Consider the following 17,608-nt stretch of genomic DNA (forward strand, 5'->3'; position numbering starts at 1 on the left):
TCTGACCCGGCACAATTGTCCTCCTTGAGGATATAAATACCATGAATCTTTGCAAGGGAATACCTTTCTATTCAAGAGATTGTATCTCTAGCAATTTTAAATAATGCCTTGACCATGCAAAAACCGTCGTTACTGATAAGCGCGTTTGGCTACCAGCTTTCGGTAGCTTTCGCTGTTATGGTTTGTAGGGTCATCGCAATTTTCCTCCTTGAGGATATAAATTCCTTAATGTTGTTACATGTAAGATAATAAGGATTCATTAGTTAAATGTCATATAAGCATTAAGCACTATATTATAACTATCAGAAGCGGTGAAGTGTGAAACTTGAACCCAAAATGCGAAGACAACAATCATATGAGTGAGTCCTCCGTTATTGACCAGTTATTTTTACAATAACAGCCGTTACCATTATATATCGGCACCATAGCTGTAATTGTTTGAGACTCGCCATTACCAACAATGGGGCACTTGTTTTCTGTTAAATAACGGCGTTAGCTTACAATTGACTCAAAACAGACAGCTTGTGCTTACAAATCATTAACTGCATTCTAATGTCCTACACAATCCCTTCCTATAAAAGATCTTAAAAGTCCTACATGTGATGTGCCAGCATTCTCAAAAGTTGTGACAGAGAACTCCATCAATCCAGGAGCAGATTTCCCAGCCAACCGCTGCTTCACCTGTAACATGAGAGATACTCTATGATTACTTTCATGGATACAACCGTGTAGATCTCAACAATTAAGCTAGTTAAGAGAATCGACAGGAGTGTGTGCGCGTACCCTTTGAACATGCTGAAGATGATATGGCTTGCTATTCGCACTTGATTGAACGGTAAATGTGGCGGACAAAAAACAAGGAGGCACGGAACCCAATAGAGCCAAGCATGAGGAAGAAACCATAGCAAACACAGGCCATGTAGCCAAAGAAAAAGGAGGTTTGCATGAAGCCTGACATATCTGATCTTGCATAGTAGTAATACAAGCAATAGCCATAAATGAACAATCCAGTTGATCCACCACAAAGGAACGACCTGACCAACACAAAATTCAGAGGGGTGAGTGTGTAGAATTATGAATCAGGCAATCAGTTATCCTTTTAAAACAAGACACTTCAGAAAACACAAGGAAAATTCATGCAATGGATGAAAAAAAAGCAAGCTAGGAGACCGTTACATCAGGAAAATTCATAACAGGAAACCAATGATGAAAAAATTACATTGTGACTTGAATATTTCAAGTAATTTAAATAACATCTCAAGAGTGAAAACATAGAATGAAAAAACACAATCTGCTACCATTTCACAAAAAGTTGGAAACGAAAAAACAACTAAAGAATGTTATTTGTGAGCAAAACTTCCGGGATATTTTATTTGTGCTGATAATGATGCAAAATTGAAACAATAAGCTCAGAGATATTAGCATTTTACACATGAAATTATATCTATCAAGAAGTAAAACATACCTCCACCACCACTCATGGTCTTCAGCAGCAAGTTGGAAATATGTCAACGCCACTGTTATAAAAGCAGTGACAATCAAGAGAATGATGAAGACAATGAACAAGATGCTGTATATGGTGTAGATCCTGTGACCCCAAACACTGGCAAATATGTAGTAAAGTTCAATATATATTGCACTGAAAGGCAAGAATCCTGCCATGGCCATCTGAGGAAGTGTTTTCCGATACCAAGGCAACTGAGGAATCTCTCTGGGATATTTAGTGGTGCGGACGGGAGCCTGAAACTCAGCCTTGCTATTCTTCCCAGCAATCCCACCCAGTACCAGCAATGGAGTTGTTACCAGAGCCCAAATAAGAAATATCACCACTATTGTTCCAAATGGCAATGCTGCAGTGGCACTATACGTGATTGCAACAGTATTAAGAAAGCAGAAAGTGAGAAACAGGGGTCCACAAAACAGGGCTCCAGTTAATAACAAGTTCCTGACCTGCAACACCAGAATTTCAGAACTTCTTAGCCTAGCATGTCTCAAAGTTGAATGGCAGTTTCTAGAGTAGCTAGAAGTTCTGCAATGATAGAGCATAAGACACAACCAATGTGATTATATCATTCTAATAATGATTAATTAACGTCACTATCATAATACTAATGAATGCAAACCATGCTAATTTTCAGAAAGCCACAACCAGAACAAAATAGTCAATTGCACTCGTATCCAATTCTACAATTACTTAGTTTCAATGTATGTAAATTTATTAGAAGCAACTGTGAACTGTTGAGCTCTAATTTATTGTCTTCTCAGGTTAGCTTTTCAAGTGTAGTGCAAGCCTTCAGGAAGCAGTACACCAACTTTCAAGCACATTGTTTTCTTTCACTGCTTTCTCTCGAAAAGCTTCTCTTTTGCATCCCAATTTAGTTCAGCTATTATAAGAGAGGAAAACATTATCCAAACACAAGGTGGTTTTGACCCCCATTTCCATGTTTCAGCCAATTTCCACAAAGTGTTTATAGCAAAACCAAATTGATTCTGACAAAAGTCAATTTTCACCAAGCATTTATCTTAAAGCAAAACACATTCCAAAGAAACACTGAGAATTCGTATATATCCATTTACCAAATTTGATACCAACTACAATATCCTTAGACACACAGTAACAACAATTGTCTAGAACACACCAAACAATGACAATGATAAGTGCAAAAGGCAATGAAAAAGGAATTCTTAACAAGTTACCCAATTTGTTCCTTCCAGTTGGCAAAAGAAAGAGGCTGCAGTGTAGCCTGCAATTCCAGCTGTCAGAGCATATATGACAACCAGTGCAGTAAATAGAGCTCCACGATTATAAGGATAAAAGACACCAACTAGAGCAAGCACGAAAATGAAAATTGTGCTGCCAATGCACATATGTAAGAAAAGTTAGCAGACTGCTAAGCAACAGAATAACTTTAAAAAATGGATTTGAGACAAAACCAGCAAAAGCACAGCTTTGAAGTTGAACTTACAGGGTAAACAGCTGGGTGCCAGAGCCAACTGCTGCTGCAAGCAAAGACTTATACTTTGGGTATCTAAATACATCACCATGGATGTACTTCCACCCAGTCTCTTCTTGGTCTTCAGCTGACTCCTCATCATGAGCATATCTATTACAAATGGGAAGATCAAAAAATAAGAAAATGACAGTTTAAACAACATAGCAGACATGTTTTAATAACATATTCATTGAAATGTTCTTCTCACTTGACAAAATCATTCTTCAGGACTCGCATGAGAATTGTGGCAAGAAAACCAGTCAAGAGGAGAACTGTCACACATGAGTTAATAATTGAGAACCAATGAATTTCCAAGTGATGAGGAAGTGAAGAAGATTGTGAATACTTGTCCATCCTTTTCTCAAATGTTATATCTGTTTCCTTCCATTTAACTGAATACATGAACTCCACATTGACTTCTTTATCTTCAGTAAGGTCCACAACATTGTTCAGATCAGATTGTGCAGAGATCTCAATGACACGATCCTTATTGTAAAAGATGGTAAAGTGAAGATGCTTAAACAGGTAATATTTGTATTCACTAGGGTCATTCTTGCGTTCCTTATCAACTTTCCCTAGGAAACCCCAAATGGGCAAGTCATCATAATACATTTGGAAGTAGTAGTCCTTGGAAACTGCTTCTCGGAACTGAGCAACTTGTTCCTTTGTCAGCGTGTTTTTGCATGCAACTTCAGAATCTTTGTCATTTAAAAAGTCAAGTTTGTATGGGGCAGTGACTAAACGATCCCCATTCAACACTTCACCAAGGGCTTCTTTCTTGTCCTTTGTAGGACCTGTAATAAACATCGTCAGTAAACTTCCACAATAAAACGAAGCTGTATAGTAGGAGTAATGTGAATTGATGCAGACCTGATGAGCAGAAAGGCAGATCAAAGTAGCGGTATGTTTCACTGACAGAATGAACAAGAAAGAAACAATATGAAACAATTATGAATAAAAAAAATACTAACGAAAGTTTTCACAGTTGAACAGTTAAAATCTCAAAATGAAAACCAAAAGTCTAGAGATGACCACAGTAAATATCAATTAAGTTCCGGCTTAATTTCTTGTACGATTACAGAAAAAGAGTTCCAGCGACTGATTAAAGATCTAAAACTGAGATCCAAGTTCAGCAATAACAAAGGAAAACCCAATACTTGAACTTTTCCAGCTCACAAGAAACAACCAGAAACAGAAATCAACACCTAGTCACTGGACATTATTCTGGGCTTTAACTAACGGACTCTACTTACTTGCAAATGTTTCTATCCAAAAGCTTGCATTCCAAAATCCCATTAAGCATTTCCTAAACTATCTCCCCAGGGATCCACTAGACCAACTGCTTGTACAACCATTAAGCTATGCTAAATTTCCAACTTAATTAGCAACTAAGTGACATCAACAGCATTTTCATGTTAAACTCCAAGTTCCAATCTTTGATCTTCCTTTTTAGGAAACCAAATCATAAGATCCACTTCCCAGAAGCTCAGATCCACAATAATTGAAGAAACCAATCCATAAAACCAAAAAAAAATGGATTATACAGAATCTGACACATTAATGCTAAAATCAAATTCTCCAAAACCCAACTCCACAATTCCATTTCTAATCCCTATCCCACATACCCCAACTTCCCAAATCATCAAAAGTCACAAACTTGAAGACACCCACAAAACCAATAACCTTAACCTAATCAAAACAGCAAGAAAGATCGAGAATTGGATTACCTGGGATTGTGAAAAGGTCCAACCTTGTTAACATAGAGAGGGACATCATCTCCAACTTTGTAACGATGATCAGATGCATCTGATCTAACATGGGACACGCTGCACAATATCAAAACAAATGAAACCAAACAAGGCACTAGTTTCTTCTCCATTTTCAATCACTGTAACTCACAAAAAGAGAAGAGAGAGTTAGAGAGTTATGGGGTGAGAGAGAGAGAGGACAGAGATTTATAAAGATGGAGACTTTATGGGTTGTGGCTCCAACAAATCTAAAATGGTTCGTGTATAAAATGAGGCCTTCCTCAAATAACGAGAAAGAGATTAGGAGAGTAATTAAAAATATATATTTTTATTTTTAAATGCGTTCATGAAAAAAAAAATTATGACCACGATAAACGAGGTTTTGCTTTGGAAGTCCATACGCCATCCTAGAAGTTTTGAGAATTTTCAGCTTTAACTCTTAAATTATTAGATGTTGTTTGATTTTATTTGAGTTTCATCTTGTTAATATCCTAGAATAGAATAAATAAATATAAAAATATATTTTATTAGAGAAATAAAAACAAGTACATAAAATAAATAATTTTTAGAATAAATTTATACATTATTAAAACATGAGGTACAAAATAACATGTCTCTTTTATTTTTATTTTTATTTTATTTTTTCTGTTTCAAAACAATAATCAACCATTATTTTAATATTACTGTTTTTGCTTTTTGTTCTATCTTCAAACAAAAAATTAATTAATTTTTTAAATGCAAAACCAACAGCTTTGTCAAAATTATAGAAATTTTATTTAAAAAAAAACAAAGGGAAAAAAGTTTTAAATTTTGGTTTTCGAAAACATGAATGATACCGAACAACTTTTATTTTTCAAAATAATTTGGTATTCAGCATCCCACAAATTATTTTTTTTTATTTTAGTGTTTATAACTTTAACTTATTGACGAATACAAAAATAATATAAAAAATAATAATAAGTACAAAAACACAAAATTTCGAAACAATGAATTATACATAAATCCTAATTAATAATTTTTTTTTCTTTGAATAATCTACCGCTGTAAAAGATTTACAATTCTTTAAATAAACTCAAAAAATAATTTAAATAAAATAGAAAACCTGTAAATAAAGAAAAAGCAATAAAAATCATAAACATATTACAAAAAATAAAATCATTAATCATAATATTTAATATTATAAACCAAATATGAAAAAATTAAAAAACAATAAAAAAAAATTAAAAATCCTTCTATATCAGTCTTTCTAGATTGAAAAAAAAACTCCTCCTCAAGTTTAATTTGTGTTTTATCTCAATTTTATGGATGTTCAATCAAGATTTTCCAATATTTACATGCTTGATCTTTTTGCTAAAAACATCATATCAACATGCTTAGCTTCCCTAATAATGGGATCATTTTTAGTGATAGGAGAAGATTTGAAAATATATCTCACAGCTTTTATCAAAATACAATAACATCATCTTTGATCTCATCAATTCTAAAGTCCTCCTTAAACAAATTTGATGCACATCCTTCAACATCACCTTTAATATTCTCATCAAAATTTGATGTTTGATCTCGATTCACAAGAGAACTACGAATCTTTCTCATCCAGATTAATGAGTTGTTTTTTCTATTCAAGCCTCTAAAATGATTCTCAAAATTAGACATGGATCGACAATCACTCTCTTCACGATCTTTCAGGCTCCTCACCTCCTTCGATAAACGAGTTAATTTTGTAATTTATCTATATATGTTTGCTATCACCATATCCTAACACACCTCCTTTCAATTTTTTAATATTTTACCTATCACTGGTTTTTAAATATTTCTTTTCTCAAGAGGAACCTCCTCATCCCCTTATATATATAAGCATATCTTGTTCTAATATCTCTTCCATCCATGCTAATCCAGCACCAACAAGAAAATAATTATTGGGATTATTGGACTCTAATACCAATTGATGTGAAAGGAAACAATAAGCACAAAAAAATATATAATTCTCAAAAGAAGGGATCACAAAGAAACCCTAACTCGCAATCTTATTACTAAATATTTGTTTTTAAATAGTTTACCTCTTCAAGAGACTTACAACTTCTTATATAAAATTCAAAAACTAACCTTAAAAACCTATAAAACTCGAAGATAAAGGGAAAACAATAAAAGTCTTAAACTAAGTAAGAAAAAATAAATTTATTAAGCATAATACTTACATTTATAAACTAAATAGAAAAAATTTAAGAAAATAAATAACTTTTCTAAAAATCCTAATCCATCTCTTACTTTGAAATTAATCACGATAATTTATTTATTTTATTTCAACCCTCATTTATGAATTCCTCATTCCACCTCTTTTTATTAACAAAACACTAGGAAGTGTGTCTAATTACTATAGTCACATCCACAAAACATTATTAATTAGAATAATATTTTGCATATATTTTTTGCTTTTTTTGTTTATCTCTTTTTTTTTTCAATTTAACCTTTCAACAATCCAATCTTCTTGTTCTTTATTTATTTATTTATTTTATTTTTAATTTTATCATTTAATATTTAATTGTTTTAGGAATTGTGTTTTATAATTTTCTATTTATTTTTCTATTGGGTTATATATTAATCTCACGAATCTAGTTTTTTTTCTTCTCGATTTCAACCTTCAACATTAAATCTATTAGAAATAAGGCTTTATATTTTTTTTGTTCTTGCTATGAATTATTTGAATCTCATAACCTAGGTTATCGGTTTAATAGGCTAATCTGGGCCGACTCAGATTTTTTTTATTTGTGTCGCCTTTTCTAATTATTATTTTTTATTTTATTCTTTAATATTGGATTGATTGAAAATTGTGCTTTATCATTCTTTCATTTGCTTTCTATAGGATTATCCAAATCTCATGACTCGAGTTACAGGTTTGACAGATTAACCTATGTTGACTCCGTTTATTTTTAGTCATTTCTTCATCGAATATTTTTTTTAATTAGGCTTCATAATTGTTTTTTATTTTCTTTCCATAAAGTTATCTTAATCTCATGACCAAGATCGCAAATTTGACAGGTTGATCAAAGTTGACGCACTTTATTTTTTTATCCTTTTTTAATTGAATATATATTTTATTTTTATTTTTACCCTCCAATAACTCAGTTTTTTTTATTTAGTTATGTTTTCACTTTTATCTTTTAATATTATATTGTTTGGGAATTGAGTTTTATAATTTTTTTTTAATTTGCTTTCAGTGGAGTTATTATAGTCTCATTATTTATTTTCCTCGATTTCAACTTTGAATATTAGATCCGTTAGAAATGGAGCTTCACAATTTTTTATTTTCTTTTTATGAATTTATTTCAATATTATGACTCATGTAGCGAATTTAACAGGTTAGTTGATGTTAACTTAGTTTTTGTTTTTTTAATTAATTTTGTTTTCAATTTCATACTTCAATATAGGTTTGGTTGGAAATTGATTTTTTTTATTTGTTTTTTTATGGGGTTATCTCATCTTATGACTCAAGTTGTAAATTTGGTAGGTTAACTTGAATTTACTTGGATATTTTTTTTAATTTAATATTTTAATTTTTAATTTAACCTTTTAACATTGGATTGATTAGGAATTGACTTTCATAATTTATTTTGATTTTTTTTCTATGAAGTTATCACGGTCTTATGACCCGAGTCATAAATTTAATAAGTTATCTCAAGCCAATCTAATATATTGTAATCTCAATATAATAAAAAAACAATTCCATCTAATACATTATATTTTAAGTTTATGATTAAATTTTTTTTATTAGAAAACATATTAATAATACTTGAAAAAATTCTTTTATTAAAAAAAATTGATTCAACTGCACCACGACGGGAGTCAATAATCTAGTTAATTATATATTTGCTTTGTGAGTTGATAGTGTATGAGATCAATTTAAAATAAAATAAAACTAGGCCCATCTTTCCAATGCATGGCAATAAATTATATCCTTCGAATATGAAGAAGAAGGTTGACTTCACTTAGATTAGATCTCAACATAGACATAAGAAGAGTGAAATGGAAGGAACACTCCAAACTTCGAAGGCGAGTGATTGCTTGGATGCCAAGGATTACAACTTCACAACCCAACAACCCTAGATATCGAAATTGCCATGCCATCTACTTGTGGTTAATTCTCATGAGGTCTGTGCTAGCTTCTGTGGTACATTGCTTTCACTTTGATCTGCTATCTTTTCCATGATGTGGTTGTAGTTGAAGCATGGAGGTCAGGTCAAAAGACTAAAAAAAGAGAGAAAGAAATCACTTTGTGTGTTAAGAACGCAAGCGACCTTGTTAGTTAGTAGCTATTTGATGAAGGTTTGATCCAGTCTTTTAATTTCTAATCTGTTCTTATTTTTATTTGAATCGTAATCCATGTCCTGTGATGCCTGTTTATTAGTCGAAACTGCTTTCGATTTATAATTTCCCCCTCACTATTCAACTATTTGATGACTAGTGTTAAATATAGTTATAAAACTCTATTTAACAAGTCAATTCAATAATAAATTTGCTCAACTAGAATTTGATGCGATAAAACCAGTTTCTGTTCTTAATATAAAAACATAATATTTGTTTTTTAAAATTATAGTTTGAATGTTTTATTAATACGCAATTCAACTTGTTAAATTTATGATATGAAATTTATATCATTGATTAATAATATATTATTAGATTTGAATAAAATAATAGAAATAACCCGTTGATTATATAAGACTTCAAAGTTTGATCAATGATGTATTATTAAATTTGATTAAAATAATAAAAATAATCAATTAAATTCAAATCTAATAGCAAAACCGAAATGTTGTAATAAACAATTATATTTGCTTGGGTGTTTTTTTTTATCTTGTTTCTAATTTTCTAAATAACAAATAATTTTCTTTTACAAATAAATAGAAGTTGATGCTATGTTTAAATCTTATTGCAATGTTTTTGTTGGTCTTAGAACGGACCAAGAAAACCAGGGGAAAAAAATAAAATAAAAGAAAAGGCTTGCTTTAATTGCCATACCCCATTTTACCCTGAGTTTGCCTCGCAAAAAAAAAAGAAAAAAGAAAAAGAAAAAAGGATAATGTATTTGCCTCAATCACCTTCAAATGGTGATCTGTCCCTTTGACCTAAGCTTTCATTAACATAATATCAAGTCTTTATCCTACTAAAATAGGCAAAAGAGAACTGCAATAATCGAAGAAAATTGACAATCTTGAGAAATTTATGTTGAAAAGTCTGCTAAAACATAAAATAATTATGTTTAGTTTTAAAATAATTTTTTATAATTAAAAAAAATAACACAGGAAAACATTTTGATGCAAATATACCATGTCACTGATCTAATATATGTTTTTATCAAGTATTGAAACAAGTTTAGATTAAAAAAAAGACTTGATTAGAATAATAATTTAAAACTATGATAACAAGAAATTTGACCCGTTCAATCAAACTTGGATTTACAAGCAGTTTTCATATACAAAGTCTTTGGGTGACTTATCAATGCTAGGCTAATTTTGTTTTTTTTTCTAAATATTTTTGTTTTTATTATTTATTTAAGATTTCATGCTATTTTTCTTTGTATCTAAGGATTCCGACTTTTGTTTCCTAGTCCATATCGATTTTTCTAACCTATAAAAAGCACTACAAACTTCTTTAGCAGACTTATTAATTGAGAAATTAAATAAAATTTTAAAGTTTGTGTTTAACCCTAATTCGGCCTAACTTCTGTCATTCGGGGCTTGTTATTGTCCTGTTATGCTTCCATCTACCTCACATGTCCTCTCAGCCTCCACGACCTTCATTCATCTCTTTTGATGGCATCCAGATGCTACCTTGATTTTTTTTTTCTCAGCTAATTTGGATCATTAAATTGAAACAAAAATAGTGAAATTAGAAAAATGAACAGCCATGTTTCCCCTAGAACAAAGGACAAAACAGACGACCCTCATACTCAAGATTTCCAGTCCAGCCTATGAGAGAATAAATGATAGAACATGTATTTTGCAACTATAATAAATTTTGGAGACAAGAATTTTCGGAGTACTGCTACCAGTAACACAAACTCTACGGCTTCTAACAGTGATAGAATACATTCAAAATGATGGATTATCTCACATTGAAGCACTGCAAATTCTTTAACAGCATTCTAAAGCCCTACATGTTCCTCTCCTATAAAAAAAGGGTTATTACAGAAGTCCTCCACGGAACGTGCCATCATCCTCCAAGAGTAGCATAAAGCTCCTGCGATCCCAGAACAAGTTTTCCCAGCCAACTGTGGCTTCTCCTGTAACATGGCACATTATATGACCACCTTCATCAATACAAACACGCAGAGTTGCCTTCAATTAAGTGTATTCAAAGAAAGGAAGGCAGCCTACTCACTGAACATAAGGAAGACCATATGACTTCCTACTCGCACTTGATTGAACGGTAGATGTGGCGGACAAAGAACAAGGAAGCACGGAACCCAATACTGCCAAGCATGAGGAAGAAACCGTAACAAACACAGGCCATGTAGCCAAAGAAAAATGAGGTTTGCATGAAGCCGGACATATCTGATCTGGCATAGTAGTAATACAAGCAATAGCCATAAATGAACAGGCCAGTTGATCCACCACAGAGGAAAGACCTATGAAACACCAAATATATAAATGTGAGTGTCTAGACACATGTATCAGGCAATCAAGTATCGTTTTAAAGCATGACATCTTACAGAAAATACAAGCACATGCTGAGGATAAAAGGAAGCAAGCTTGGAGAGGGCATAAAGCCAAAATTCACGTTATGGCTTGAATATTTCCAGCAATTTAGATCTCAAGAGTGAGAAACATAATTAAAAAAAATCCAAAATTTAACTCAAATTTAGAAAAAACATTAACAAAAGTTTTTTTCTGTGGCTGAATGTGTGTATTTTTTGAGATAATAATGATTGGAAATGAATAAATAACCTCAGAGGTGTTAACTTCATAACAATCTAATAGCAAAACATACCTCCACCACCACTCATGGTCTTCAGCAGCAAGTTGGAAATATGTCAACGCCACTGTTATAAAAGCAGTGACAATCAAGAGAATGATGAAGACAATGAACAAGATGCTGTATATGGTGTAGATCCTGTGACCCCAAACACTGGCAAATATGTAGTAAAGTTCAATATATATTGCACTGAAAGGCAAGAATCCTGCCATGGCCATCTGAGGAAGTGTTTTCCGATACCAAGGCAACTGAGGAATCTCTCTGGGATATTTAGTGGTGCGGACAGGAGCCTGAAACTCAGCCTTGCTATTCTTCCCTGCAATCCCACCCAGTACCAGCAATGGTGTTGTTACCAGAGCCCAAATAAGAAATATCACCACTATTGTTCCAAATGGTAATGCTGCAGTGGCACTATATGCAATTGCAACAGTATTAAGAAAGCAAAAGGTGAGAAACAGAGGACCACAAAACAGGGCTCCAGTTAGCAACAAGTTCCTGACCTGCAACAACAAAATTCCAAATCTGTCAAGGATAACGTCTCGAAATTTGAATGGTAGTTTTCTAGAGTAGAGCAAGAGATGTTGCAATAATACAGAATAGGACTACAAGGACCAACGAATCCCAATGCAAACAAACAAAAAATACATCATTACAACAATGACTAATTACCATCAATATCATTAAACAAATGAATACAGAAGGTGCTAGTTTTCAGAAAGACAACCAACATAAAATAATGAATTGCAGTCATATCTGTGTCTAGCATTACTTAGTTTCAGTGCATGTAAACTGATATATCTAACTGAAGTGTTGATCTCATTTTTAAAGACGTCTAAAAATCACATTTGAAATTTAATGCAAGCTTTCAGGTAGCAGTACACCATCAACTTTCAAGTCCACTCTTTTCTTTCTTTAGGAAAGCTTGCTTTTTATAGCATCCAGTTGGTTCAGATATGATGAATGGGGAAAACAGTTTGCAAGCATTAGGTCATTTTCACCCCCTTTGGTAATGCTTAAACCAAATTTCACAAAACATTATCCCAAAACACACATTCTAAAGAAACATTGTAGTGTAGTGAAATTGAATCAGAAGACATTAACCTTAAAAAAAAAAAATACAGCTATAACAAGTGTCAAGGACATGCCCGGGAATGATACATGCCAAGGCAGTAAAATAGGAATTAAAAAACCACTAACCCAATTTGTTCCTTCCAGTTGGCAAAAGAAAGAGGCTGCAGTGTAGCCTGCAATCCCAGCTGTCAGAGCATAAATGACAACCAGTGCAGTAAATAGAGCTCCACGATTATAAGGATAAAAGACACCAACAAGTGCAAGCACGAAAATGAAAATTGTGCTGCCAATGCACATATATAAGAAAAGTTAGCAGACTGCTAAGCAACAGAATAATTCAAAAAAATGGATTTGAGACAAAACCAACAAAAGCACAGCTTTGAAGTTGAACTTACAGGGTAAACAGCTGGGTGCCAGAGCCAACTGCTGCTGCAAGCAAAGACTTATACTTCGGATATCTAAATACATCACCATGGATGTACTTCCACCCAGTCTCTTCTTGGTCTTCAGCTGACTCCTCATCATGAGCATACCTATTACAAATGGGGAATCAGAAAATAAGAAAATGACACAGTTTAAGCAGCATAAGCAGACATGTTTTAATAACTCAGTCATTGACATGTTCTTCTTACTTGACAAAATCGTTCTTCAGGACTCGCATGAGAATTGTGGCAAGAAAACCAGTCAAGAGGAGAACTGTCACACATGAGTTAATAATGGAAAACCAATGAATTTCCAAGTGATGAGGCAGTGAAGAAGACTGCGAATACTTCTCCATCCTTTTCTCAAATGGAATTTCTGTTTCCTTCCATTTAACTGAGTACATAAACTCCACATCAACTTCCTTATCTTCAGTCAGGTCCACAACATTGTTAAGATCAGATTGTGCAGTGATCTCAATGACACGATCCTTGTTGTAAAAGATGGTAAAGTGAAGATGCTTAAACAGGTAATATTTGTATTCACTAGGGTCATTCTTGCGTTCCTTATCAACTTTCCCTAAGAAACCCCAAATGGGCAAGTCGTCATAATACATTTGGAAGTAGTAGTCCTTGGAAACAACTTCCCGGAATTGAGCAACTTGCTCCTTTGTCAACCTCTTTCTGCAAGCAATTTCAGAGTCTTTGTCATTTAAAAAGTCAAGTTTGTATGGGGCAGTGACTAGACGATCACCATTCAACACTTCACCAAGGGCTTCCTTCTTGTCCTTTGTCGGACCTGTATTAAACATCATCAGTAAACTTCCACAGTAGAAACAGAAGCATTGAGAGCTGGAATAATAATAAAGATTGACACATACCTGATGAACAGAAAGGAAGATCGAAATAGCGGTATGTTTCACTGTTAGAAGGAGATAACATCAGATAATCATGAGTAGGGAAAATATTGTGATATTTATAGAGGAGCTGTTAAAATCTCAATATAATAACAAAAGATTGAGAATGTCTCAAGCACTAAACAAGTTTCCTATCTAATTCAAACTAATCCAGTTTGCTACCAGCCAAGACTTCTAAATCCAAGCAAGATACGCAAAGCACACATGAACTTAGACTAAAATAATTTTACATAAGAATGATGGTTTTCTCATTGCTGAAAAGATCTGAGAATGTAGATCCAAGTTCAGCATCCACGAAATAAAAGTAAAAATTCTCTAAAATACCTAAACTTTTCTAGCTCACAAGAAACCACAAGAGAAAGGAACACCTCCTGAATCTCTAGACATTGTTCCAGTCTTCTATTGACTGCTCCTTCCTGCTTACAGATTTCTCTATCCAAATCAAACAATTTCATTTCCAAAATGCCACTAACCTCAGCATAAGATGGCCCACTTAATCAACTCCATGTATAATCATTAAGCCATACGAGATTCCCAACTTCATTAGTAACTAACTCATCTCTTTACCATGTTCAAGTTCCAATATTTAATCTTCCTTTACAGGAAACCAAATCACCGATCCAGTTCCACAGTAGTTTAGATCCACGAAAATCAAAGAAACAAACACAAATAAGAGCAAAAAAAAGAGGGGGAGTTCTTCAGAATCAGAACCTTAAATGCTAAAATCAAATTCTTCGAAACTCAACTTCACAATTTCATCTCCAATCCAAATCCCACAAATCTCATCTTCCAAGATCATAAAAAAAGCCTCAAACTTGAAGGTACCCCAGGAATTTACAACATTAAAACTGCAAGAATTGAATTCTAAAATTGAAGAAAATTGGATTACCTGGGATTGTGAAACGGTCCAACCTTGTTGACATAAAGAGGGACATCCTCTCCTACTTTGTAACGATGATCAGATGCATCCGATCTAACATGGGTCACACTGCAAAATATCAAAATAGAGACTACCAAACAAGGCACTAGTTTCTTCTCCATTTTCTTTCTCTTACTGTATCTCACAGACACAGATGCATAGATAGATAGATCGAGGAAGCGAGACTTATAAATTTGGAGACTCCTTTGGTTTGTCACGGTTGTGCCCCCGTGTCAATAGAAGCTTTTCTTTTATCATCCCATAAGGAGTGAGATTTTTTTTTTCCCCACAACTTATCATTGAGGTCTTTTTTGGAATTTCATTTTTTTATTTAACTAATGTTATTTAAACCCGGTCAAGATCTAAGGGAGTTGCACTGAGTTTCATGCCAAATGAGATTTAGAGAGTTGATCTCATAAAACCTATAGTTTTAGTTAAGATTAAATAAGAATTGATTTGATAATTTTTTAAAAAATAATTTTGTTTTGATTGTTATTGATTAAGTTGAGTTCATCATCCCAACTAATAACTCTAATTTTATATCAAATAATAGTGCTAAGGTGAGTTTTATAACTTTGATTTTAATGGACTTTTTTTAAGCATTTCAAACATAGTTATAAATAAATTTACCAAAGAACAACTCAATTAGGTCAAGTGGGTTCATCCATGTCAATATGAGATTTAAAAAAACATGATAATAAATTATAAAACAACTTTGTTTTGAAAAAAATTCTTAATTTTTACCGACTTGATTCAAATCAGATTCTAGATTTATAAACATAAAATTAAAAATTAACTCGTCAATCAAGCCGAGTCTTATAACAAGTGGTTAAATAAATCAACTTTCATAAATTGAGACTAATCTTATCATGACAATATCTTAATGGTAATGAATTTTTTTAAAAGTAAAATCAAGTTTTTCTTAATTTTTTTTTTTATAAATTGAATCAAGCAGCGAGTCATCCCATTAGATCTACCGAGTTTCAATAACACTAACATGTTTGAAGAGTAAGAATTAAGGGATAGTACTCCTAATATTGAAGGTGTGTGAATGCTTGGATGGCAAGGATTATGACTCCACAGCTCACCAAACCTAAATGGCAACCAGAATGCTACTCCACCTAGCAGCCATAAAAGGTTAGCTACACTTACATGTTTGGTGGTTTTGGATCCCTCACGGGAACAAACAACTATTTGTATAGTAAATTTTACATGGGATTTCTTGATGGAGACATGCGCAAAAAGATAGCAGCTGGATTTTAATTTCCAGCTGATTGTATTGCTCGAAGCCATTAACTTTGATGTTCTAATATTTTTTGTAATGTGATGAAACTTTTTTTTTCCAACAGTCAAGCCATTTCTGTGTAAGAATTCGTACACTACGAGTAACCTTTTGTCTTTAATTATTCCTATACCAAGAACACTTTTTTTTCTTTAATTGGGTTTAATTTGGATAAATCATTTGCATTCAAATTATTCGAACGATGAAGAATTTCTTTCCTGGATTTGGATTTGAGATGATTGCTAAAATTCTTTTAATCCATTTTCGTAGTTTCATTCGCTTATTTTCCTTCTTGTTTTATATTTGTGTTGTAAGGAATTGATTAGAAATTAATTGAGATTTAATGGGTTTGAAATTAAATTAACTTAAAATAAATTTACATAATAATTATGTGCAATGTGTTTTTTAAAAAGTGTTTTTTTATTAAAAATATATTGAAATAATGTTTTTCAAGTTTTTTTTATCTATTTTCTACATCAATAAATTAAAATCATAAAAAAACCTGAAAAAACATTAGTTTAATAGTTTTTTAGATAAAAAATAATTTTAAAAACACTTTAAAAACAAATAAAAAAACAAGCACTTCTAATTTTCTGGGGGCGTGTGTAAAATTTACTCTCTTATTTTTATATAAAAAAAGTCAGTGTATTTTTTAGTTAGTAGTAAATTAAGTATTTTCATAAGATCCAAATGGTTAAAAATTGCTACGTTAGTAGCTTCTTTACTGTTCAACGTTGAGATGCAACGAAGCCCAATAACAGGACAGATCACAAGGAAATTGTATAGCAGCCCAAGTTACATGCCAATGAAGAGTCCGCAACATAATTTCAGATCTAGCCCAATATCTGAAAAAATTGAAACCTTCGAATTGTTAAGTTCCAGGAACTGTTTGTTTTTTATATTTTAAAAATATTTTTAAAAAAAATTAAATTTTTGTTTTATTTTTTTTTCTATTTTAAATGAATTTTTTTAAATATATATGTATATTTATATTAGTTTATGGTGCAGTTATACTTGCTTTTTAAAATGCTTTTCGTATCAAAATGCATCAAAATGATATTTTTTTAAATTTTAAAAATTATTTTTGAGATTGATGTATTAAAACGATCTAAAACACATAAAAAATTAAATTTTAATAAAAAATTAAATTTTTTAAAAAACTAAAGCAGTGCCGATCTTGAGTTAGCGTTAACTTCTTTTTTAATATATATTGACATATTCTTTGCTGTGGAGATTTTTCTTGTCGGTGGAAAGTTTTTTTTTTTTTTTGGCGTTGAAATGTTTGTTTTT

General features: G+C 32.2%; 2 protein-coding genes across 3 annotated transcripts; both read right to left on the minus strand.

Moving 5' to 3' along the window:
• Positions 1-337: 337 nt before the first annotated feature.
• LOC133671252 (transmembrane 9 superfamily member 3-like) lies at positions 338-5,092 on the minus strand. Its single transcript, XM_062091965.1, has 8 exons — positions 4,721-5,092; positions 3,864-3,904; positions 3,202-3,787; positions 2,967-3,104; positions 2,698-2,854; positions 1,466-1,950; positions 784-1,034; positions 338-681 (listed from the first exon to the last, which is right to left on the minus strand). Exons 1-7 carry the CDS (start codon positions 4,870-4,872, stop codon positions 815-817), a joined length of 1,779 nt encoding a protein of 592 aa, XP_061947949.1. The 5' UTR covers positions 4,873-5,092; the 3' UTR covers positions 338-681; positions 784-814.
• Positions 5,093-10,710: 5,618 nt separating this feature from the next.
• On the minus strand, positions 10,711-15,277 carry LOC133671179 (transmembrane 9 superfamily member 4). 2 transcript variants are annotated; one of them, XM_062091837.1, is made up of 8 exons: positions 15,007-15,277; positions 14,082-14,122; positions 13,414-13,999; positions 13,177-13,314; positions 12,908-13,064; positions 11,726-12,210; positions 11,113-11,363; positions 10,711-11,018 (listed from the first exon to the last, which is right to left on the minus strand). In XM_062091837.1, exons 1-7 carry the CDS (start codon positions 15,156-15,158, stop codon positions 11,144-11,146), a joined length of 1,779 nt encoding a protein of 592 aa, XP_061947821.1. In that variant the 5' UTR covers positions 15,159-15,277; the 3' UTR covers positions 10,711-11,018; positions 11,113-11,143. The 2 variants fall into 2 exon arrangements, with proteins under 2 accessions (XP_061947821.1, XP_061947820.1); XM_062091836.1 differs by having other exon boundaries at positions 11,117-11,363; positions 15,007-15,275.
• Positions 15,278-17,608: the final 2,331 nt, after the last annotated feature.

This window comes from Populus nigra, chromosome 13, assembly GCF_951802175.1.
Source record: "Populus nigra chromosome 13, ddPopNigr1.1, whole genome shotgun sequence".
NCBI lineage: Eukaryota > Viridiplantae > Streptophyta > Magnoliopsida > Malpighiales > Salicaceae > Populus > Populus nigra.

Bases quoted from the DNA above. Each gene is read 5' to 3' on its own strand.
- LOC133671252 (XM_062091965.1), bottom strand. From the start codon at position 4,872: ATGGAGAAGAAACTAGTGCCTTGTTTGGTTTCATTTGTTTTGATATTG. The intron at 3,905-4,720 runs GTAATCCAATTC...TCATTCTGTCAG, and splicing joins GGACCTTTTCACAATCCCAG to TGAAACATACCGCTACTTTG. The intron at 2,855-2,966 runs GTAAGTTCAACT...GTGCATTGGCAG, and splicing joins GGCACCCAGCTGTTTACCCT to CACAATTTTCATTTTCGTGC.
- LOC133671179 (XM_062091837.1), bottom strand. From the start codon at position 15,158: ATGGAGAAGAAACTAGTGCCTTGTTTGGTAGTCTCTATTTTGATATTT. The intron at 14,123-15,006 runs GTAATCCAATTT...TCCTTCTAACAG, and splicing joins GGACCGTTTCACAATCCCAG to TGAAACATACCGCTATTTCG. The intron at 11,364-11,725 runs GTATGTTTTGCT...GGTGTTTCATAG, and splicing joins GACCATGAGTGGTGGTGGAG to GTCTTTCCTCTGTGGTGGAT.